A 25,758-nucleotide genomic window follows, 5' to 3' on the forward strand; every position below is an offset into this window, starting at 1 on the left:
AGAGCCAACTTCAGGTATAATGCTGCTCGAGGGAAGGGATTATCTTTAACCTTGTGCTTTTCATAATTAGGTAATTGAGTTTTCTTTAACTATATATTACTTTAGTTTCAAGCAAATAACTTAAAAGAATTCAAAAAGATTTTCTATTCCCTTTAGGCTATAGGTTTTTGTTAGTGGTATTATCATCATTTTTTTGAATAGGAATAATAGTAGTTCAGGGAAATTATGTTTGTTGTTTCTCTTAGTGCTTTCAGTAGTGAATGAACTTGTTCTTCACTGTGAAATGGTGTGGGGTGGCTGCAGCCCAGGACCACACAAAGAAATCAGCTTATTCTGTATGCCAGACAAGTATAATTGCATCTTCAGTGCTGCAGAAATGTAATGGGCCATTTTGCCTGGAATTCTAACAGATATGTAATAAAACAGACTAGAAGTACAATTCAAATATTTCAGCAGCGTGTTATGGAGAATTTTATCTACTTGTCTAAGACTGCTGTGTGGAGGTGTTCCTGGATTACCAGCTAATTAAATGAAACATGAGGTAGCTTGGTGTGGACCCTTTTGAGGCAAGATTATTCCAGCTGTGATGGCCTTCTTGTATTCTGGAAAACAAAAAGTAGGAGACAGATGAGCTTTTTGATAATGCTTCATTCCTCTAAAGAAACTCTAATGTGCTTTGAGGAGATTGTCTTGATGTGGAATAACTGTGACAGCTTGTGCAGTTTTTTAACTGTGTGAAAATCTGTATAGTATGGTAGGACTGATTATTGCATATCAGGAGTCACAGGATGCATGTTTGCAGAAATTGTCAGTGAGAGAAGACCAGCTACTATCGAACATTTTGAGGCTGTTTTTCATGCTTTCTGTACTCAGATCTAAAAAGCAATGTTTGGAGTTTTGATAAAAGGATGCTCTTGTTGGATAGCTGGGTACTCCAAGCTGTTTAACATGTTGGTTGATAACACTTGTCTTGGTCAGGTCAATTTTTGTAGGGCACCTTGTAAATCAGTGGTGAGCAGGATTATGTACAGGTGTTATGGTTTCATAATGTTGCCCAACTTGCTGGGAAAAAGGGCTCCCAATTCAATATGAAATCTATAGAATCATAGAATAGTTTTGAAGGGACAATTAAAGATCATCTAGCCAAGCTCCCTTTAAATGCCTCTGGACATTTACAACTTCTCTGGGTAACCTCCTCCAGTGCCTCACTGCCCTCACTGTGATTATTTTTTGGCTATATAATCTAAATCTACCCTCTTTCAGTTTGAAGTCATTACCACTTGTCCTATTACTACACCTCTGACAAAGAGTTTCTCTCCTCCTTTCTTGTAGGTTGTAAGCCCCCGTTAGGTACGAGAAGGCTGTAATGAGGTCTCCCCAGAGTCTTCTCTTCTCCAGGCTCAACAACACCTACTTCCTCAACCTGTCTTCACAGAATCACAGAATCATCTAGGTTGGAAGAGACCTCCAAGATCATCTAGTCCAACCTCTGACCAAACACTAACAAGTCCTACACTAAACCATATCACTAAGGGCTACATCTAAACGTCTTTTAAAGACCTCCAGGGATGGCGACTTAACCACCTCCCTGAGCAGTCCATTCCAATGCCTAACAACCCTTTCAGTGAAGAAGTTCTTCCTAACATCCAAGCTAAACCTCCCCTGGCGCAACTTTAGCCCATTCCCCCCCGTCCTGTCACTAGGCACGTAGGAGAATAGACCAACCCCCACCTCTCTACAGCCTCCTTTAAGGTACCTATAGAGAGCGATGAGGTCTCCCCTCAGCCTCCTCTTCTCCAGGCTAAACAACCCCAGCCGCTCCTCGTAAGACTTGTTCTCCAGACCCCTCACCAGCTTGGTCGCCCTTCTCTGGACTCTCTCAAGCACCTCCATGTCCTTCCTGTAGCGAGGGGCCCAAAACTGAACACAGTACTTGAGGTGCGGCCTCACCAGAGCCGAGTACAGGGGGACAATCACCTCCCTAGCCCTGCTGGCCACACTGCTTCTTATGCAAGCCAGGATGCTGTTGGCCTTCTTGGCCACCTGAGCACACTGCTGGCTCATATTCAGCCAACTATCAACCAGTACTCCCAGGTCCTTCTCTGCCAGGCAGCAGAGGAGAGGTCTTCATAGGAGAGGTGCTCCAGTTCTCTGATCATCTTTGTGACCCTCCTCTGGACTTGCTCTAACAGTTTCATGTCCTTCTTATGTTGGGGACCCCAGAGCTGAATGCAGTTTCTAGGTGGTGTCTAATGAAAATAGAGTAGAGGGGGAGAATCACCTCTCTTGCTTTTGATGCAGCCCAGGATGGAGTTGACATGCAGTGAGAAGGCCCAGACTGCCAGCTCATGTTTAGTTTTTCATCGACCAGCATGCCCAAGTCCTTCTCATAAGGGCTGCTCTCAATCCATTCTCCACCCAGCCTGTATTCATGTTTGGGATTGCCCTGACCCAGGTGCAGCACCTTGCACTTGGCCTTGTTGAACTCCATGAGGTTCACCCAGCCCCACCTCTCAAGCCTGTCCAAGCCTCTCTGGAAGACATCCCTTCCTTCCAGTGTGTTGACTGCACCATACAGCTTGGTGTCATAGGCTAACTTGCTGAGGGTGCACTCAATTTCACTGTCCACATCACTGACAAAGATGTTAAACAGTACTAGTCCCAGTAATGCCTGTTGAGGAACATGACTCGTTATTGGTCTCTACCTGGACATTGAGCTGTTGACTGTCACGCTCTGGATGCAACCACTCAGCCAATTCCTTTTCCACTGAACAGAGCAACTCTCAAATCCATGTCTCTAATTTAGAGGTAAGGGTATTGTGGGACCATGTCAACAACCTTATAGAATTCGAGGTAGATGACATCAGTTGCTTTTGCCTTGTCCACTGATGAAGTCAATCCATCATAGAATGCTACGACTCCTTATATATCTTCATAAATGATTTGGCTGATGGGATTGAAAGCATCATGACCATGTTTGCTGATGGTACTGAACTGAGTGATGAGGTGGACACCTCAGAGGGAGAGCTGTCTTACAGAGAGACATGGACAGGCTGGAAGAGTGGGCAAACAAAAATTATATCAGGTTTAACCAAGGCAACTGCGAGGTCCTATACCTGGGACAAGATATCCAAAGAGCCCAGTGTATGCCAGGATCTGTGCAGTGGCAGGAATAGCCTTGTTGAAAGGGAGCTGGCAGTCCTGGCGGATGACAAACTGAACATGAGTTGGTATTGCTGCAGTAATGGAAACAAATCAGGTCCTGGGACGCATCCGCAGTGGCATTACTAGAAGAGACAGAGATACGATCATCCCACCCTACTTGGTGCTTGTCAGGCAGCACCTAGGGTACTGTGTCTAGTTCTGGTCCCTATCATTCAAAAAAAGAGACAGACTTGAGAGGGTCTGAAGAACGGTCATGAGGGTGATCAAAAGGCTGGAGAACCTGCCTTATAGAGAGAGACTGAAGGAGTTAGGTCTTTTCACCATGGAAAAGAGAAGGCCTGGGGGAACCTTTTCACTATATTTGAGTACTTAGAGTGCCTACAAAGAAGACAGAGGTCTCTTTGTTCACAAGGAGCTATATGGAGAAGACAAGGGACAATGGATACAAGTTACACTGGTAGAGGTACCTTCTTGATATGAGACTTTTTACAGTAAGAATCAATTGCTGGAACGAACTCATCTGGGACATGATTTGTCAGTCTGCTAGGTAATCTCTTTTAGGCTCCTTTTTCCCATGAAAGGTCAAACCTGATGATCTTCTGAGGTCCCTTCCAACATGGACTGTCCTCTGATTCTGTGATTATGTAGTTAATTGATGGTACACAGTTGTTCCCTGATCTGTTCCTTTGTTCACCGGTACACAGAACTACATAAATCAAACACAGCATGCAAGAACTTTTTGTTCCATGGTATTCAGTTGTTTTGAGTATCAAATTGGAATGGACTTAGAGGGTGCCTGCAGTCTGAGCATTATGGGGACTGGTCACTTCAGATGGATGAAGCAGGTACAATTGTTCCTTCCCAATATGAATACCAGTTCTACCTACTATGTTTTGGGAGAATTAACTTTTCCTTTGCCCTTGCCCTTTTATTTAAAACAACTGGCAGACAAAGGTTTCAGTTACTAGCCCAATAGATACAGGGTGGCAAAGTGGATGTTTGGTGAACTGGAGGCATGAAAGTACTGTGAGGAGCTCTGTTTGAATACTTGTCTCTATATAGTGGTTTATGACATAGTGATACATACGGCAAAATGATACCATTTTTCTCTAGGATTTGACTGATAGGAAGAGTGTTTAAAAAAGGAAAAATAGCTATCTTGTATATTTGCCTGCAACGGCAATGACAGTAAAAGATAGTTTATGTACACTTATGCTTTTGCTCTGTGGTGGGAGATAGTAACTATAGTAGATAATACCAGCAAGATGTTAATGTATTTGTATGCTCCACTAAGGTTTAGTCTTGCATTGTTTTCCTATTTTTTTCTTGGATGTGTTATTAGGAAGAGATCTTGTTAAACCTTATTTTTGATGTTAACTCTTTCCTATGCTAAGCTAAATTTTTTTTAAGGAATGGCTTACTAACAGTGGTATAGGAAACTTCCTAGTTACAGTGTTAAAAAAAAAAAAGGGAAATTTGAAGTAGTTTTCTCTTGCCCTGGTTTATTATTGTGTGTTAAGGAGCTGCCTACACTGATGCTCTAGCTCTCGTTTCACAGAGGAAGTGAGTGGAATGTGTCTCTGACTTGGATTATTAAAATAACTCCCCTCTCAAAACTGTCCATTAACTGCAGTCTTTGGTGCTGCTAGAGCTGATACTCTTTGGAGCAGGACAAGGAATAACATCAGTGGACATCTGTGTTTTTTCCTGTTTTTGCTCATTCACATCAATTAGTTTTTCTATTAATCTGTGCTGGTATTGGTCTGTGTTCTTTGTCTTGACCAGTAGTCATCATCTCTCCATGTTCAGTAGATTTCAGGCTAGCTTTCTTGGGAGTTGGCTTCACTCACTAGCTTTTTATGTGCCTTATGAAATAACTTATCTACCCTTTTTTATTCTCTTCTTTGAACATCATCTACCCCAACTCTCATGTTGTATGGTGGAGCTTCTCCTGAACAACACAGGGGGTCTCTCTGAACAATAGTTCTCTGTGTATCGTCTGCAAACTTGCTGACAGTTCACTTGATCCATTGGGTCATTAATGAAAACATTAAACAGCTCTAAAACAAGCATTGAATCTAGAGGGATAACTGTAGTTACTAGCCTCCAGCTGGACCTCGTGCATCTCAGCAGGACCCTTTGCAACCAGTATTCCATCCGGTTTCCCACCTGTCTCTTCTATTCATCTATCTCATATCTCATAGATCTGGCTGCAAGGAGGCTATGGCAAATATGCACAAAGCTTTGCGTAAAATTAAGGTATGCTACACTTATGCCTTTCCCCTTATCCACAATGTGAATCACAGGAATCAGTCCAGTTAGTTGTGTTAATTGGGCAGGAGTGCTCTTACCAAACTTATGCTGACTTCTCTGTGTCACCTTCTTGTCCTTTGAGTGTCTGAAAGTGTCTTCCAGGTGGGTTTTCTCCATCATCTTCCCAGGAACTGAGGTGAAGCTGACAGGCCTGTTGTTCTCTGGGTCTTCCTTCTTGCTCTTGAAGAGGAGTGTGACATTTGCCTTTCTGTCATCATAAGGAACCCATCCCAATCACCATGAAGTTTTAAGGATGTTAGACATATTGCGGTGGTACTGGCTGGCTCCTTCATGACCCTCACATCCCATCTGGTACCTTGAATGTGAGTGGCCGTGTGGACGAAGTGCTCCCTAATTTCATTGTCTTTTGTGGGCACTGCCTCACTCCTCTAGACTTTCTGAGGACTCTCAGGGACTTTGGAGGCCTGACGGAAAGAGGTCTTACTAGAGAAAACAGGCTAAAAGAGTTTATCAGCCAAGTCCTTTGTCACAAAATCCCTTGCCTCATTGAGCAGTGGACACACATTGTTCTTAGCCTTCCTGTTCATCTGCCTGTTTGTAGAAGCGCTCCTTCTTGTCACATATATCATGCACACCTATGGGTGTAAAGAGTTATTAAAGTTTGTGAGGATTCTGAAGTTATCACCAATAGATAAAGCTTTTTTAATTGAGACTTAAACAGAGCAAAACAAAAAACATGGACATGTTTTAGTTCAACCTAATCTCTCATTTCTGCATCATCTCAACCCTGATTGTTATACTGTGAGACTAGTTGTTTTCTGTTGGTCGCGTTGCTTTGTCATTCAGAACCAGGTCCTCTAATCCACCGAAAATTTTTATAATCTTTTAACATTTATAGAGGGTAGTTGTATCTAATTGCCTAATTATCTAATTTATGTTGTGTACTTAAAACAGAACTCCTTTTGTTCAGACTGTATCGTTTCTTACCTGAATTTCTTTTTCCTATTTTTATCCAGAAAGATGTATCATCCCAATCTGTTTTTTCTATGCTCTCCTCATCTCTATAGTCTCACGCTTAAAAGTTTGCCTTTAATTTTTTAAGTGCTAGTTTAATTCCTTGCCAGTTAACGTAGAACATGTTTTATTCAGATACTGTATCCCTTCCAAAGTTTGCAGGCTTGCCAGTGGTAGCCATTTTTCCTGTTTTATTCTGAAGTTTGTGTTGAGACTGCCTTTCTATCTACTGCTGAGTTTGATATTTGAAGCCTTGTATAATATGCTGCCAGTGAAACTTGCATTGCAAGTGTCCTTTTCAGCCTAGTGTTTAGATTCCCTGAGTGTTTTCTCATGTCACTGGTACAGCATGGCCATGACCACAGAGAGCTGCCCAGCACTATCAAATTTCCTTTTGAGAAACCATCTTTGTCTGTACCATGTAGCTGCTTGTTGGTCTCTTCCAGCACTTCAAAGTCATTCGTGCCTGATGCAACCACTCAGCTTTAGTCATCTTTTTGCTACCAACTATTTGTAGGACTTAGGACAAGGATGTTTTTTTCATCTCCTTCTCTCTTTTAGTGGCGTTGTTGTTGCTGTTTTTTTACTACAGTTTCAGGAGAGAAAGTTTGAGGTTTGAGAAATCTCCATCAGCTGTGAAGAAGCCATCATACCTTCAACACACTCAGATCTAACAGTGATCCCCTGAAACCCTACCGGGCATTGTGTATTGACTAAGCCATATCCTTGATTTCATCAGGCAATTTTCTCCTGTTTCTCTTGATCCTTGTGTGATCAGCCAGCTTCCACAGCTGCCAGCCATCTTCGTACAGAGCCGTGCACTGTAAAACCCCCACTGCCACGAAAGGCAACCCTAGGGAGCACCGGTGACCAGGGCACAGTGCGGCAGTTTGTGTGGGAGAGTGCCTCTTCAGAGGAGGGCTGTCCTGCTGGCTGAATGGGAGGCTTGAGGTACATGTCCTGTGACCATCTGCACAGGTCAAGGGCACTCGTCCTACTTCAACCTCTTCAGCAGAATGGTGGGCACTCATCTGAGAGCATAGGCTGCAGCTCTGGCTGGGGCTCTGCACCACCTACCCCAGCAGTGGCCGGTGCCTCTCCACCCACATGGAGCTGCTGAAGGGAGAGGCTGCAGTGCAGACCTTGGATGGCTGGAAGTCCCTGGGCCTTTTCCTGTGGCAGAGGCAGGAGGCAGACCTGCCCATAAAAAGTGTGCCTGTGTTGAGGACCTCAGCAGGTCGGTGAGCTGTGTGAGGTGGTGAGAAGGCTGGTTTAATATCAGGGAGGCCGAGATTGAGTTAGCTGGTTCTTAGCACAGTCTGCAATGCACCCACAGCCCATGACCAAGCAAACAGAAACTTCCCCACCAGCACATCGGAGGGAGGGAGAGCTAATAATGCGGAAGAATGGAAGCTTGCAACAGCAAGGACCAGCAGGGGGAAGAGACTTACCCTGAAGCCTGAGGTGCCCTTGCAGAACTGCTTCACTGCTCTGCAGCTTGAAGAGGAAGGATCGATCACATCAGGAGTGGATGAATAAGGAACTGGAACTAAGTAAGGCAGCCTGATCTCTTCCCTGTATAACAACCATCGTGGCCAAGAAAAAATGACAGGTAATGGTAGCAGGTGACTCTCTTCTGAGAGGTACAGAGGCATCCAACCTGACGCATTCTAGAGGCTTACTGGGGGCTTGTATCAGGGATATCACCAAGAGACTACCAAGTCTCGTACAGTCCACTGACTGTTATCTACTGCTGTGTGTTTCACATGGGCACCAGTAATAAAGCCAGGAGCAGCCTGAGGAGTATGAAGGACTACAGAGCCCTGGGAGCAGCAGTAAAGGACTCAGGAGCTCAGGCAGATTTTTCATCTGCCCACCCAGTCAAAGGGAAGGGGATTGAAAGGGTAAATCAACAGGTGGTTACAGGGCTAGTGCCACAGACAGGGGTTCAGCTACTGAGACCGTGGAACTAGCTTTGAGAAACCTGGTCTGGTGGGGCTGATGGGGTCCACCTGTTAGAGGAGGGGAAGAACATCTTCAGTCACTGGCTTGCCAAGATAGTGAGGAGGGTTTTAAACTAGAGTTGTGGTGGGAGGGGAACCTCAATCAGTCTCGCTTATCCCAGTTGGACACCAGTGTCAGTGATAGGTGCCCAGAGCCTGGAGAAGGGTCATGGGTCAGCTGGAGAGCACCCGAAGGGCAGCACAAAGGAGTTCCAGCCACTCCAGCCAGTCAGTCACCTTCATCGGAGGCCCAACTCAGATGTCAAATGTCTCTGTGCTAGCACCCGTAGCATGGCAGATAAACAAGAGGAGTTAGAGACGTGCACACACTGCAGGGCTATGATTTTACTTACGTTACAGAGATGTGGTGGGATGGCTTCCACAGCTGGAGTGTTGGAATGGAAGGATACAGGCTCTTTAAGAAGGACAGGCAGGGGAGATGACAACGGGATGTTGCTGTCTGTGTCAATGGGCAGCTGGAGTACATGGAGCTCTGCCTGGGGATGGATGAGGAGCTGACAGATAGCTTATGGGTCAGGATTAAAGGGAGGGCAGGGACAGGTGACATTACAGTGATCAAAAAGATTGAGTGGTTGAGGCCCTCTGTTGGTACATAAGAGCAGCCTCATATTCACAAGTCCTGGCTCTTTTGGGGGACTTCAACTGCTCTGATTCATGTTGGAGGGACAACACAGCAGGGTATAAACAATCCAGGGAGGTTCCTGGAACGCATCAATAATAACTTCCTTCTCCAAGGACAGAGGTGCTGTGCTGGACCATGTTCTCAACAAAAAAGAGGGGCTGGTGGGGATATGAAGCAGAAGGGCAGCCTTGGCTGCAGTGACCATGAAATGGTGGAGTTCAAGATTTTGAGGCAGTTTACAGGGGAGCAGATCCTCCTGGAAACTATGCCACGGCACATGGAAAATAAGGAGGTGATTGGTGACAGCCAGCATGGCTTCACTAAGGGCAGATTCAGACTGACAAATCTGGTGGCCTATGATGGGGTTACAGCATTGATGGAAGAGCAACTGACGTTATCTGCCTGGACTTGTGCAAAGCATTTCACACCATGATATCCTTGTCTCTCAATTGGAAAGACATGGATTGGATGGACGGACCACTCGGTGGGTAAGGGATTGGACGGATGGTCATACTCAAAGAGTTTTGATAAGGCTTTTTGAAGTATGTTAACAGGAAAAGGAGGACCTGAGCAAACACTGGTCTGATACTTAATGAGGATGGTCGCCTAACAAAGAGAGACACAGACAAAGCAGAGATGTTTGATGCATTTTTCGCCTCTGTTTTCAACACCAGTGATGGGCTCTGGGACTCCTGCTGCCCTGAGTTGGAGGACTCTGACTGTGGGGATGATAAATTCCTAGATAACCCTGAACTTGCGTGGGATTTGCTGCTCCGCCTGGATCCGTACAAGTCCATGGGGCATTATGGGATTCATCCCAGAGTACTCAGAGTTGGCTGATGTCATTGTGGGACCTTCCTCAACTATTTTTCAATGGTGTTGGGAATCTGGAGAGGTCCCAGTTGTCTGGAGGCTGGCAAATGTGGTCTCAATTTTCAAGAAGGGCAAAAAAGATGTGGGCAATTACAGGCCTGTCAGTCTCACTTCAGTGCCTGCTAAAATTATGGAGAAGATTATTGTGGGAGTTACTGAAAAACACGTAAAGGGCAACACAGTCATTGGTCAGAGCCAACATGGGTTCACTATGGGAAGGTCATGTCTAGCAAACGTAATTTCCTTCTGTGACAACATCACCCAACTCGTTGACCAAAGGAAGCCAGCCAATGTAATCTTTCTGGATTTCAGTAAAGCTTTCGATACTGTGCCACAGTATAACAAAGATGTTACTGTCTGAAGTAGGGCAACAAATATTGTAAAGGGTGTACAGGAGAAGACGTTATGAGGAGCAGCTGAAGTCACTTGGATTGTCAAGTCTGAAGAAGAGGAGACTGATGGGAGACCTTATTATTATCTACAACTTCTTCACGAGGGGAGCGGAGGGGCAGGCGCTGAGCTCTGCTCTCTGGTAACCAGTGATAGGACCTAAGGGAACATCTTGAAGCTGTGACAGGTGAGGTTCAGGTTAGGCATCAAGAGGTTTTTCGGCAAGAGGGTGGTCAGGCACTGGAATAGGATCCCCAGGGCAGCAGTCACAGGACTGAGCCTGCTAGAGTTCAAGAAGTGTTCAGACAGTGCTCTCAAGACACATGGTCTGATTTTCAGTTTTTTATTGGAGGGTGCTTTGGGGATGCAGGAGTTGGATTCAATGATCCTTGTGGATCCCTTCCAGCTTGGATTTTCTATGATTCTGTGATTCTAAATTGGAGAGACATGGTTTGATGGATGGACCACTCACTGGATTAAAAATTGGATGGTTGCATTCAGAGAGTTGCAGTCAAGATCTTGATGTCCAAGTGGAGACCAGTGACAAATGGCATTCCACAGGGAATGGCATTCCGCAGTACATTCCATGGTATTGGGACCGGTGCAGTATAACATCTCTGTCAGTGATATGGACAGTGAAATTGAGTGCCCCCTCAGCAAGTTTGCCCATGACACCAAGCTGTGTGCTGCGGTCAATGTGCTTGAGAGAAGGGATGGAGCTGTACAGGCTCGAGAGGTGGGCCTGTGTGAACCTCATGGAGTTCAAGACAAGTGCAAGGTGCTGCACCTGGGTCAGGGCAATCCCAAACGTGAATACAGGCTGGGTGGAGAATGGATTGAGAGCAGCCCTTATGAGAAGGATTTGGGCATGTTGTTGGATGAAAAGCTAAACATGAGCTGGCAGTCTGGGCTTACAGTCCAAAAGGCCAACCATTTTCTGAGCTGCATCAAAAGCAGCATGGCCAGCAAGTCGAGGGAGATAATTTGCCCCCAATACTCTGCTCTTGTGAGAGAGCTCTGAGATACTCAGAGCTCCAACAGAGAGCTCTGGATACTCAGAGCTGAGATACTCAGCTCTGTGGCCCCCAACATAAGAAGGACATGGAGCTGTTAGAGCAAGTCCAGAGGAGGGCCACAAAGATGATCAGAGGTCTGGAGCACTTCTCCTACAAAGACAGGCTGAGAAAGTTGTGGTTGTTCAGCCTGGAGAAGAAAAGACTGGGGAGACCTCATCGCAGCCTTCTAGTACCTAATGGGAGTCTACAAGAAAGCAGGAGAGGAACTCTGTCAGGGAGTGTAGTAATAGGACAAGTGGTAATGATTTTAAACTAAAAGAGGGGAGATTTAGGTGGAATGGAAATGGAATTCGTACACTGGGTTTAAAATATTCAAGAGGAAGTACTTTTCCTGTAAGGAAGAAATTCTTCACTATCTTTAAAAGTCTCTTCCAGCCCAAACTTTTCTGTGATTTTTAAGTTAGCATTAGCATTATTAAAAACAATGATATGGATACAGTTTCTGGTGCAGGAATTCCCTAAACCATAGATCACTGAGAGGAGGTAGGGGACAGGGAAAGAATAATTCTCCATTATTTGTCCTGTGCTTGTATTTTTTCCCATAACTGTCACTGTTGACAACATCAAAGACATGCTGTGATCTTAGCTTAACCTTTCTTCTGCCTGAATACAGTCAATATTAACCTAAATCGCTGAAGGAGCAGCAAAACTATAACTGGATGTTCATGCTTTGAGTGCTGGTGAATTCAGGGTGTTATTGTATTGCTTTTTAAACTGACTCCTTTAAAGCTGAGCTCTTGCCTCTGTCATTTCATCTTGCTTCACTAATACCAGCACTGTTGTCAGATACTGCTCTGCTAGTACACATTACCAGTTCATCGGGAACTTGTGGAAGTGGCTGAGGAGTTAATACTTTTGCTGGGTTTTGTCCCTTAATTTATTGTTGGAGCAGACAAGCACCCACCCAGAATGGTCTTGGGTGCCTGGCTTACACATGGGCTGAGGTGTTGTCAGCATACTGGAGTAAACCCTTCTGTGCAACTTTAAGCTGGCAGGGAACTTGGCAGTGCAGAAGGGAGGAAGTGAGTAACAAAGTATAGAGAGAGTGGCCTTGTTGGAGACCTCTTAGTTTGCTTTTGATGACCTTGCATTCTTGCTGTAGAGTTAATAGCTTGCTTTGATAAACTCATTTCCATCTTCTCCTCTTTTTATGTAGCCTTGACTTAATGTAGCTGTGTACATATACATACACACGCAGACAGACACATGTATAAACAGTATATGCTGCCAGTGTGATAGTGGCAATGTGAAAGTAGGAACTTGCTCTGAAAACTCATTGAAGTATGCTTGCCATGCTGTGCATTTCTGTTTGCAAGAGTTAATCTTTGGCTAATAGGAGAATGAAGGGCAGGTACCTGCTGCAGTAGCTGCTATAGTTCTGTTTGCTGGGCTCTTTCGGGAGTAGTGCTTAAACTGGATATATAACTGTCTCTTTCCTAAGTTTAGCCAAAAGGGAAATTCGTTTCATTTCAAAAAAAATATATTTGTAGGCACGTTTTGTCCTTTTTTGGGTAATCTTGGCAAACAAAACTAACATTTTGCAAGAATTTGAGAGTTTTTAACGTTAATATTAACTTAATTCTTTTGAAGGAAGAGAAGACAAGTGATTTTCCCTGACTTAGGGGATTTTAGTCAGGACCAGATCCTACTTCTGACAGAGATCGGTTTGGAAGATAGAGATGTGTATTTTATTGTAGGGGCCAAGAAGTGAATTTTACAGAAGATTTTCCTGGCCTTTTGTTGTCCGTGTAGTGTTTATCTGGAATGCTGAACTGAGGTTCTGCTTTATTGCATTCATTTTTGATTGCATTAAAGAACATTTTGAATCTACAATTGCCATTTTTTCATGGAATTTATAGTGAAATAGCAGGCTGAAGGAGTCAATACACTAAATTTTTTGTGGCTCACAGTTTGGAATGTCCAGGTTTTGTCTTCTAAAAAGTGTACAGGATATGTTTTTCTTTGTGTGGAACTAGATTTGCCAAACCTGCCTGACCTCAGATACTAAAGCTGTCTGTCTAAGCCATGTAGATTTTTCTTTAGAGTCATCCTGTGTCTAAATGTATAATCTGGCATACTGAGGCTGTTAATGGTCCAAAAAATTCTCTAATGCTTGTCTAGAAACTGAGTTACCTGAGAAATCCATATACTTTTTTTTTTTTAATGTCAGCTTTCTAGGAATATTCAGAAGTATTTCTAAACTGAAATGTTTGTGTATTTTGAAAAGAGAATTTATGTAGTTGTTGAATCTCAGTTAATTTTAGTGAGTCAGAATTCTGTGCTTCAGGGAGAAAATGGCAGCTTCTGACCCCAGAAGAAAGATTCTTGGCAGAATTTTTTGTTTCTTTGGATTTAATCATCAATGCAAGGCAGACACTGATCCTCCAGACCATGTTTCTGCATAACATGCATATGCATCACTCTCTTGCTTGAGTGCATGAGCAGAACTGCTTTGTGCCAACAAAATACCTGCTTAAACTCCTCAATAATGGGCAACGTTATATCTACTCCTGCTGAAAGATGAATTGGTTTTAATGCAAGTGGTATTTTCTGTGATGGAAGTTGATGGGCTTAAAACATTGCATTAAGTTTAATTTAAAGGAGAACAATCTTATTTAATCACCCATTTGACTTTTTTTTTTTGAGTAAATAATGATAGAGACAAATGTATTTTTCTCTATCTTTTATACAGGTTTATGGTATACACAAGTGGCAACAGATTTTCCTTGTCTTTATCACTGACTATTTGTTACTTCTGTCTTTCCTTGTATTCAGCTGGGCTGAATTCAGCCAAAACACCTGGTAAATTGAGGTTAGAGAGTATCCGTCAGGCTAAATAAAATCATTTACTGTGATTCACAACAGCTAATCTCTGTGGACCTCACTACAAGATTGATGCCGTTGTTTTCTGCCCAGTTGTTTTTTGAGTGTTCTGTCTCCTTGCGTGCTCTGGCTTAGGGGTCTGAGAAATGGAAAAGAGGAACTGAGGAGTAAATGTGCTATGTGCCTTGCGCGGAATCTTACTTCACAATGTTTATTGAATGCATTTTTATATATATATATATTTTATTTTTTTTTTTAATATATTTTTTAATACATGAGCCTCTGGTCAAGGAAGAAGAAAAAAACTAAGTTGTGACTTAGATTGCCTGCATTCTCCTCCTTAGGATTCTAGCTGCAGTGTTGGAAAGGTAATGGTCAACTTACAAGCCAATAAAAGAAAAAAATCTTTATTACCCGGACATGTCCCTTACTATTCTCCTGGCTACCACATGATTTTAGAACAATGTTGTCTACAGCAAGATTCATGTGGAGCTTTTGTTTAATAAATAAATGAATAAATAAAAAATTGAAATTATGACTTGAAAATGTTGTAGGTAGTAAATAACAGTCCTTCTTGACTTGACTTGAATGGAGAGAGAAAATATGAAGCATACGAATCTATAGCCTAGATTTAACACTTCTGTACTATCCACAGAGTACAAGTCTATGATTGGCTGAACTATCTGCAGTCTCTTGGATTTATCTGTTGGTAATTATGAGACTTTAAAATCAAGAAAGGCAGCTAGACCCTTGTCATAGCAAAAATGTTGTTTGCTCATCAGCTATCCAGTTTACTGTACGCTAGGTAAAGCAGAAACTTGAAGTTAGAAGTTCAAGCTACAGCTCTGCTGCTTTCATAATAAAACCTAAGGCTGTTTGTACAGTGTATCTTTTTAGTGGGTTAACCCTGGGTCAAGATAAAACTCCAAGCAGCCGCTCAGTTACTCATTCCTTCTCCTCAATAGGCCAGGAGGAAAAGGTGGGATATGAAAGCTCATGGGTTGAGAGAAAGAGATTGCTGCTTACCAGTTATTGACATGGGCAGCACAGCCTCAATTTAGGGAAAAATGATTTAATTTATTGCTGATGAACATACATTTGGATAGTGAGAAGTAAAGGCAAACATTACTGTCTCCTTCCTTCCTCTTTCCTGTGCTTGACTTCACTCCTTCATTCTTGACTCCTCTACCTCCTACCATGCCACAAGCTGTATGGGGGGTTCGGTCCATAGCAGTTACCTGCTGCTCCTTGCTCCTCACGCTTTTGCCCTGATCCATTGCGGGTCCTGTCAGCAGGCTGCTGTGTTTAAAGAACTGCTGTAGTGCAGGCTCTCCACGTCTTTCAGAGTATATCCACTTGCTCTGGTGTGAAAGTACTCCATGGGCTGTGTGTGGATATCTGCTCTGGCATGGTCCTCTCCACGGGCTGCAGGGAACTAGTGCTCCAGATGCCAGAGCAGGTTTCTTCCCTTCCTTCTTCTCTGACCTTGCTTATTTGCACTGCAGTTTCTCACACTTTTTTCCCCTTATCTCCTCAGCCTTAAAACTGTTCTCCCAGAGGCACAACCAGCTTTGCTTTAGGGAATCAGCCGTGTTCTGCTGTGAGGCTGTTGGAGCTCACACAGTCCAGCATGGGGCAGCCCCTGGTCTCTCACCGAGGCGAACCCTGCCACCAAAACCTTGCTGCCTGTACCCATTACAGTCTTCAGTTGCATTGCTGTAGTTGAAAGCAAAGGCAGATGCACATGCACATTTCTGTATGGGACATCAGTAGCCTGCAGAACCTTTTAGTGCAGGTGGAATGGACATTCAAAGGTACCAGACATCGCTCAAGACAAAGAAAAGGATGTTAAGAACTCAGTTGCAATGCTGTGTAAGCAGGTGTATTAGAACATGTTTTGCAGTTTTCTGAGGGGCTCGCACTGTACTTACTTGAGAATCAAAAGATTTGATTTGTTCATTGAATAGTGGATGGCCATGTGGTTGGCCATAGTCTCATCTCCTCTTGAGAAGAAACAAATATATGGTTTATTGAAGAAATTTTATTCTCATACTAAAATGATTTACTAGTAACTTAAGCAGGTGAGACTCTCTCTCTGTGCGTAATGTTTGACTTACATGCTTTCCCTCTCACAACAGATCATGGTAATGTCAGATGGCACATCATTCTCTTCAGGGCAGAGCCTTCATCTCCCCAACCTTCCCAGTAACTCCCTGTCTTTTTCTGAAGTGAAGAAGAAATCATCTCATGGGCCAAAGGTGAGACTTATTTTGATAGAAGATACTTAAAAGGGCTTTCTCTGGGAAGTAACTTGAGAAGAAAAACCTTTCTAGGTATTTTTGCAATTTGTGACATTGTTCAGTGGTGACAACATATTAACATTTCTTCAATGTGAAGTTACCGTTAGCCACATGCAAATAATGCATAAAACAGAGAATAGGTGCTACCTGAAGTATTACTTTTCTGTTTTCTGAACATGCATGGTTGTTTTTCTCCTTTTCCAGAAGGAATTATAATTGCCTGTTGTAGCATTAGGAGATTGTGAGCATGGAAGTGTGATCTACAGAAATGTGAAAATATTACAAAATACTATAATAATTATTTCATTTGTCTAGTATCTTTAAATGAATGTTTTTTAAGGTAACTGTGTGAAGTGAAGCCTGGAAGTTGTATTCTTTGTAGCATTTTTCATTTTGTTTAAAGTTCAGGGGTTAAATCTTTACTAGGTGTTTCAAATATATTGACAAATCATCAGTCTCTAGGACATCAGATTGAAACCCCAACTTAGGACATGGCAGAGAGATAAATTCCAATGAACCTGTTGAATAATATGTGGGCCTTTCCAAAACAGCAGGGAACTTCAGTATGATGTAATGAATTAATCACGTGAGAGAATGAAGAGCACCTTGTTATTAAATGGGAAAGAAATGCAACACAATTACTTGATTCATGAATGGATTAACTTACATGACCTTTTTATGTTCCATTAAATTTTGTTTTGATTTTTTTCATCTTCTCTCAGTTTGAAATACATTACTTAATCTTGCTGGTGTCTGAGTTTGTGTAAGAGCAATATCCTTCTTTATCAATAACTTTCATGTTCTGTAGCTATAAAAATACTATCTTCTGGAAAAATGCTAGTTCTTCTATCTTGTAAGTTCTTGTAAGAACTGTCAGATAATGAACTATGGTATGTCTAAGCGTGTCCATTGATAAGAATGCATTCTTATCAAAACAGAAAGGATACATAGAGGGGAAAAAAAGCTCTTTGACATGCTCCTGCCTACTTTGCGTTGTATTGGAGTGACTCACAATCTGTAATGCAGTTCTTGCAACATTTAAAGAAGATATGGACATGTTGGTTTTGTTTTTCTAGTGAGGAGATGAGGGTCAGATTGAAGGTACTTTGGCATTTCAAAATTGGTACTTAATGACTAAGAAGCAGGTAACTGTCCATCTGCTTATTCTAGGACGTATCTGCCTATATTTGGACACTGAAGATGAGTTATTTTGCCACCTTACTGTCAGTAATAGGGGTTCTTGTGAGGCTGGATAGCTCCGTAGAGTACTGTTTCTGAACCACTACTTTGGATTCAGGTGTAATGTTGGTTCACCCTTGCACTGCATGCCAAAACAGGCCTACTGAGGCTTGGCCTGAAATAAGCAACCCAAACACCTGTAGGAGGACTTCAGGCTGAGTGCAGGAGTTATAACAAGTCCTACACTACTGCTTCTGCTAGTAACTGTACTCTTTGGTAAGTGTTGAATTTGAGGGTTGTTCATTTCACAAGCCAGTGCTAACTGAGATGTCATTTTCTAAGGCCGCCCTATAAAGACAGTGAACCTTTGTTTGGTGTAGAAAACTGACATGCATGGAAGGTGGTTGGGGTGAAGAGAGTCTTACATGTTTGCTGCACTCTTCCTCGAAAACAAATGTTTGAAATCTTTCATTTCTGCTGAAGCAAACACCTGCAGTGAATTTGACCCAGTTTTACAGCCAGAAGATGATGCTGGAGGAGTCAGTATGAGTCAGATGTACACCACAACTTAGCATTGTATTCAATATTTGTATCTGTGGCCAGTGTGACTAGGGAAGTGATTGTCCCTCTGTACCTTGCTCTGGTGAGGCTGCACCTTGAATACTGTGTTCAGTTTTGGTCCCCTCACTACAAGAAGGACACTGAGGCCCTGGAACATGTCCAGAGAAGGGCCATGAAGTTGGTGAAGGGTCTAGAGAACAAGTCTTACAAGGAGTGGCTGAGGGAACTGGGGTTGTTTAGCCTAGAGAAAAGGAGGCTCAGGGGAGGCATTACCACTCTGCAACTGACTCTAAAGAGGTTGTATTGGGGTGGGGGTCGGTCTCTTCTCCAAAGCAACAAGAGATAGGACAAAAGGAAATGGCCTCAAGTTGCGCCAGGGGAGGGTCAGGTTGGATATTAGGAAAAATTACTTCGCCAAAAGGGTTCTGCAGCACTGGAACAGGTTGCCCACAGAAGTAGAGTCACCATCACTGAAGGTCTTCAAAAGACCTGTAGATGTTGAACACGGGGACATGGTTTACTGGTAGACTTGGCAGTGCTAGGTTAATGGTTGGACTTAATGATCTTAGAAGACTTTTCTGACCTAAATGATTTTGTGATTCTATAAAATACGGATATTCAGCAGCAATGCTGTGTATCTGACTTTTTTTTTTCTATGTGGTATGCTGTTCACTGGAACATTTAATAGTGAGAAGAGATGTAGAAAATAGGTGTCTTGGTAGTTCTGGGTGTAAATAATATACTTTATTATGGGTGTCTGTACTCTAGGGTGTCTGGCCCTGATCATTTTGGGGTTTTCCTTCTACAGCAGTAGCCCTTTGATGTGCTTGGTTTGGTTTGGGTATGTTTTTTGTCGGTGAATACCAAAGTTGAGGTCAAGTTTTAACTCTGAATGTGGAAAATCAGAATCTAAGGATGTTTGCTTACTCACTTAGCATCCACAAACTACCACATGGGCTTTATGGTTAGGGGAAAATTACAGTTAAGACTGTAAAACCTCTGCAAAGAAGTGGTGTTGTTGGCTTAGCATTCACTTATCAAAAAATACAATAGCCTGTGAAATAAGAGAGAACTGACAGTTGGTTTTCTGTTTCACGGTCTTCTGAAATTATATATTAAAAACAGGAATGTATTTCTAAAAATCTGTTTGTTTAATTTAATATGGAGTATATTAGTGAGCCCCAGTAGTGGTATTCTAAAACAAAGCTCTAATTTCAGAGCTGCTGCGGGCTGGCTACTATGTGTACCTGTGCTGATATTAAGTTGTATTACTCTGCCTATTTGTACTGTGTAAATACTTTATACACAGAATGTGGAATAGCTTGATAATTATTGTTGGGATGACTATATCTTTGGGAGAGAGATATATTGTCAGCTGCAATGAAATGAGGTTTACTTTATAAACAAATAAACAAAAGCTCTTATTCCAGTGTCTGACTAGGAAAAAAAAAGTGTTTTGTGTTCCCTTTCACCTTTGGGCTTTCTCTGTCTAACCAGTGAGTTTTCTAATTCTCCTACTTCTGATTCTTATGATGTCACTGGTCATAATAGTTCAGCGGGCAGGACAAGCAAGTCTTCTGAAGAGTGGAAAGCTTTGTAAATCTGTAAAAAGAATAACAGAATCATAGATTGGTTTGGGTTGGAAGGGACCTTAAAGATCATCTAGTTGCAGCCCCACTGCCATGGGCAGTGACACCTTTCACCAGACCAGGATAGCTGAACCAGCAGCAGACGAATTCATGTCCAAAGTGCAGCTAGCAGTTGAAAGAATACCGTAGCATTTATGGAAACTCTCAGCTGTGTTGGTGTTTTCCTCCAAATCAAGTAGTGTTTGTAGTCAAATAACAAACACGTTTGTATTCAACAGAAATCTGAATTTCTTCATGTAATTGCTTCTAGATACCTTCCTTATCTTTTTCTCTTAAGAGCGGAAGGCATATTTGAAACTAACTCTATGGCTGCATTCTCAGTAGGTGTAACATGTGAAGAAATACCGTGTTCTGTTATTTAAATTACAAATGGAAATAACGCATGGTTTCGGGATCAATAATCCTAAGTTTGTGGGCTAATACTGCAATATAGTAGACTGGCAAAGCCATGACAGTACTCAGGTTAATCACTTAACCGAATTAAACAATACCTTCCTCCCCTCCAACTGTTTCATTTGTTAATTAGCTTCCCAACGTCTGTCAGCAATTGGGGATGTTTGAAGTGATTTCCAGAGGATATTGTTTATCCCAATCTATATTCAAGCAAATTGGGAATTATGCGATATGAAGCCACTATCCAGCCCTGCCAGATGTATAGAGTTCAACACTTTTTTTTTTTTTTGCCCGGTAGTTGCAGAATTGTTTTAATCTGCAATGTGTTATCCGTTGAGAGGCACAGGTAAGATCTTAGATTTTCTGTGTTGATAAGATCTTAGGTTTTTTTCATACTTCAAAAGATATTTATTTTTAAAGGCCTGTCGGTACCGTTCTATGAAAGGAGTTATATTTGTTGAAGTACTGCGTGTACATAGTGTTACTTGGATTAAGAAATGAAAACATCTACTGGTATTTTAACATTTGTTTAATGCTCTGTATTATTCTTTTGATGTTTGTTATGCAATGTATCAAAGTAACACTCGGTTGGATTGCTTCAACTAATATTTGATGAATACACAAATGTAAGCTACGGTATGTAAATATATCACCTGTCAAAAAACCACAATCTCTATTTTGCATATGCAGCCTGAGAAACAACTGTTCTATTTGTTGCTCTTGATAGAAATATGTCATTTACTTTTATTTCTTGCAACACTTCTTAAGGTGGGGAGGAAAACAAACATTTAAACACCCCGTTAGGTTTTGTAAACAACAAAATGAGTTCAAAGTACATTCTGATTTTCAGTAAGATCTATGTTGTACATGATCTGAATATTTAGCCACATTTCATCCTTGCGAACCTTCCACATTCATCATTATGTTGATATAATTTTACTAGTGAATATATTTGGATTTTTTTCTGTCTTTCAACTTTTATGTTCCTCGTGCTGCTTCCTCTAAGTTCATAGTTGGCTTGTGTTAGGGTCATTGCAGAAAATTAGGAAATGAGTAAAGATCCCTTTTTTAGCTAGAGAACGAATGCAAGCATAAAATCAAGGGCTTGGATGTCTTAATGAGAAAGTAGCTTTCAGACAGCATGGTGTGTATATATGTTGTGGTACTGAAAGTATGGCATGTCTCTACTAAGATTTCCATGAAAACATATGTTTCCAAGTTGTAGAAAGAGGAAGGAACCCTGGTTTTAAAATTTAAAAGCCAAGAAAGATATCCAGTTCCTATTACCTTTAATACTTCTGCATCCCAGGACCTATTTCACAGTTGTCATCTGTTGGACAGCCACTAAAATGAGTGTCCCCTCATTTCAGGGATCCAAAATATGTCCTAAGGAGACTAATAGGAAACATAAGGACCCGTTTTTAATGGCACGCATTCCCCTCTCCCTGGCAGTGCTTACAGCTCTGGTATGATAGAACAAGAAAAAAGCATTAATAATAGGTCCAACATAAAATATCGAGCTTTTTAAAAGTATTATAAATTTTTGCCTTTTTTAAGATACCAGGTGAGGAGTTTGGACTAGAGTAATACATCTTAAGGAATGATTAATGCTTTTTTATTTTTGTTTTTAATTACTGGCCCTGAAAACAAGGAAGTGCCTTACATTCAGATTTTCAAATGTCATCAGAATGTTGTTTATTGTTGAGGAACATAATGGTTTTCATTTACAACTTTGCATTTCAAACTAATTTATCTTTCATTAGTGTGGAATGTTAGAACAGTGTATATTAATCTAATAGTTGACTTAGGGGATTTAAAAATTAACCCATTGTTATCTGTATGTTTGTGCCTGGTACACCTGACCAATAAGCACACAGAGTTGGAATCCACACAAAAGTCTTTTAATTAACTAATTAAATGAATCTGCAGAATTGGTTGCTTGGTGATCTTTCACAAAGCAAGCACACCTCTGACTTGAAGTACCATTGTTTATACACATATAACTTGTGAAACCTTTCCGCCTTCTAGATGTAGTCCGTGAAGACTACATCTAGAGCTACATTTAAGCACTGCCTGCTGGTTTTGCCCAGAAATCCACGGTTCATAAGTGGTATGCTTACCTGGAAGGAATTAATGAAATAATGCTGATTACCAAGGGTAATATTAAAATGTCTAAACTGCAAAAGGACGTAGGTGGTACTCTGTTGTTCCAACCTATATCCAGCAAGCCCTCTCCAATTCAGGAAGTTACCCCTCTGAAGGAAGACAGTGATCTCACTGGGGTGTAGTTCACTGATGAGTCGTCTCATAGGGAGAAATCTCTCATAGGGAGAATAAAGCTGTAGCACTAGAAGTAGGCACAGGACAAAGATTAAGTAAAACAGGTAAAGGTAGTGAACAGGTGGGGGAACTTAGAGCAGTCTTATTAGCTGCACATCATGGTGCCAGCCATATTTACAGACTCATATGCTGTTTTAAGGGAGCCACTGAATGGATAGGGCACTGGGCAGTCAATGACTGGCAGGTAAACAGAACCTCAGTTTGGCCAACTGATGGCTGGAAACAATTGCTGGAGGTAGAACAAAGAGGGCACTACATATTGGCTGGGTGAACGAACATGGTCATCGAAACTTGATGGCTGCTGAGTTTAACCAACAGGTAGGCAGCCTGACTGCAATAAATTAGTGTCTTAAAGGATGACCAAGAATGGGATCGCTTACTTGAATGGTTACGTGTTAAATGCGGCCCCGCTGGACAAACAGATTTATATTGGGGAGGCATAGCCGAGGATGGCCTGTATCAGTTAAACTGTGAATGAGTTGTGACTGCCTGTTCACAATGTCGTTTATGACTTAACAAAGACCACCTGAGTAAAGCACCTTCCCTGTGTATCTGAGATAAGAAAACGTTGTAGCACAGCTGACAGATTGATTATATTTGCCCACTATGACCCTCAGGGGGTAAAAGATACATATTGGTAGGGGTGGAAGTAATCTCAGAAATTACCATGGCCACAGCTGCTACTGCTGCCACAGGGGAAAATACAGTCCATAGCCTGAAGGAATTGTTTAGTACACTTCCCCTTCCACAGGAGATTCCAAGTGATAATGGATCACACTTTACAGCCACAGTGTACAAGACTGGGCAAAGGAAGAAGGGATCCAGTGGGTATTTCACAACCCATACTGCCCCCAAGCCAATGGTATTGCTGAGAGAACAAATGGGTTGGTCAAGCGTTTTGCTAAAACTTACGAATCTGAATGGTATCTACGACTGTCTAATGCCATCTATCAGTTAAATAATAGATAGAGCTGAGATGGTTGACTGAAGATGAAAGCTTTTTGCCCTTCTGCCACAACTGTGCTACCAAAAGCAGGTGAAAAAACAGGGGAGCACCCTAGAGTAGCTTTTATGCAGGCCAGCCTGTGCTGGTGAAAATGCCTCGGATTGGAGTACAAATGGTACTGGCTAAACCCAAAAATCCCTATGTATGGAAAGCCAGATTGCTCAGGAAAGGTGTGCCAGATTAGCACCAGATGAATCTCACCATTTTTTTGACCCTTCTGGTTGAATACAACTGAGCATATTTTCCCTGTTTTTGTGTTCACAGAAATCCTGAGTGAACAGCATGTGGACAGCTGGAAAATGGCAAATCAGCAGTTTGATAATACTATGCTGTACCCTGGCCTTAATGCAATGCCCTTTGGTTTGTAGCCAGAAGGACTCAGAATGGCCATGGTCCCAAGTTTATGTGAAATACACTGGGAGTATGGGACTACGGTCCATCAAAGAAAATTTAAACTTGGCCACTGTGGTCATGCATGGGGCTGAAGTGTATTCCAAACATGAGTGGGACTGGGGTAGAGAAAGATTGCTGCCCCTCCTGAGGGGAATAGCCAGAGAAGAAATTCAGATAAGGTGTAGAATGGTCAATGGATCTACACATGAAAAGGTTACAAGAAATAGTGTTCAGGCCCAAGAACAATGAAGCTTTGTGTCACTGAAAAGTGGGATTGTTGATGTAACTGTACTCTAGTAGAAGCCACTTTTGTGTCTTTGGCAACAAGGATGAAAAGGACTTACATGTAGGTTTATACTCACCGTGGTCAAAGCACAAGACCATTGGGACCATGCACTGCTCAAATACACTGCAAGCACTGGAACATCTCAAAGTAAGGCAGACCTAAATCTCTCTGGTTTTATGTGGAAACAAAATATGCTTAAAGGATGAATGGGGTTGGAACACCTCTCTTTAGATGGCTAGACTCTATGCCATGCCTGGAGAGAAAGTACAAATTGGCTGCAGGTCTACTTATAGGCCTATAAGGGTCTACTTATAGGCCTAGTGGAATTTTGATTCTACCAAACCAGAAAAGAACAATGATGATTGTTATAAAAAAACAATCTAACTTGGATTGCTGGCATAATTTCACCTTTAGCAAACCTATAATTGAGTACATTAATTTCTGATTAATAAACAAAATATAAGGAATACCTGTACAACGGGGTGGCCCTGGATCCATGCTTAAGCTGGCTATAATGGATACACACTTGGAACTTCCCCCACAAATTTATAAGTTTGTCTGTGGTAGCATTACAAAACAATTACACCTTTTCTAAATGAAAATGGGTTATAAAAAATGAGGACAAAGGTCAGCAGATTCCACTTCTAATAGGGAAAAGCGGAGACACCATAATAGGATGCCAAATTGAAAACAGTACTGAATGTGCAATGGCTTCCCAGCTTACTATAGAAGATGCTGGGAGTAAGCTCAAACATGGCTTTGATCACATACATGCCTCTCCCCATGGATGTGAATGTTGATCCACTTTAATTATATCTTGCTCAGTGCTCATAATGGGTTCCTGGACTAATTTTGAGACCCATTCCACCATGGCACTCTAGTTCAAAACTGAAGTTAAACAGCTATTTGTACCAACTCGGCCTCCTGTTGAGCTAACTACTCACATCTTCCACAAGGGTCCTTACTTAATTGAAAACATGGGACAATAATGAGTTCTCTTTAATCCTAGCTGGTCTCTAAAAAGGGTAGAGCTAGCATTGCACATTGAAATCTCAGAAATCAACTCAAAATCTGCCACCTTTTTGAGAACTGTCCACACTGGCTGGTTGGCATGCTTATATGGACATTCTCTGAAACAATCTTGATGCATGCCATGAGATATCACTGAGTTATTTGGAACAGGATTAGGGATATTAAATAGCATAGATGCTAAGGCCCAAGACATCTGTCTGGATATGGAACAAAACATTTATCATTTTGAAATACATCCTGACAAAACTCCAGCAACTGTACTTGCATATGTTGGGAAAGGATGTGTTTTTATGAGAACCTGTTGTGATTCTGTAGTCATAGATAATACTACTGTAGATACAAGTAATCACTCTAATGT

General features: G+C 42.0%; 1 protein-coding gene across 5 annotated transcripts in view; it reads left to right on the forward strand.

Annotated features, from left to right (window-relative positions):
* The window catches only part of MLLT3 (MLLT3 super elongation complex subunit), a 141,116-nt gene that overhangs the window by 72,894 nt on the left and 42,464 nt on the right, over positions 1 to 25,758 (forward strand). For all 5 annotated transcript variants that reach the window (XM_066988034.1, XM_066988036.1, XM_066988033.1 and 2 more), the window contains one exon: positions 16,400 to 16,519. In XM_066988034.1, the coding sequence (XP_066844135.1) occupies positions 16,400 to 16,519 (120 nt within the window). The remainder of the gene's footprint in view (positions 1 to 16,399; positions 16,520 to 25,758) is intronic.

The sequence above is a fragment of the Anser cygnoides genome, chromosome Z (assembly GCF_040182565.1).
Source record: "Anser cygnoides isolate HZ-2024a breed goose chromosome Z, Taihu_goose_T2T_genome, whole genome shotgun sequence".
NCBI lineage: Eukaryota > Metazoa > Chordata > Aves > Anseriformes > Anatidae > Anser > Anser cygnoides.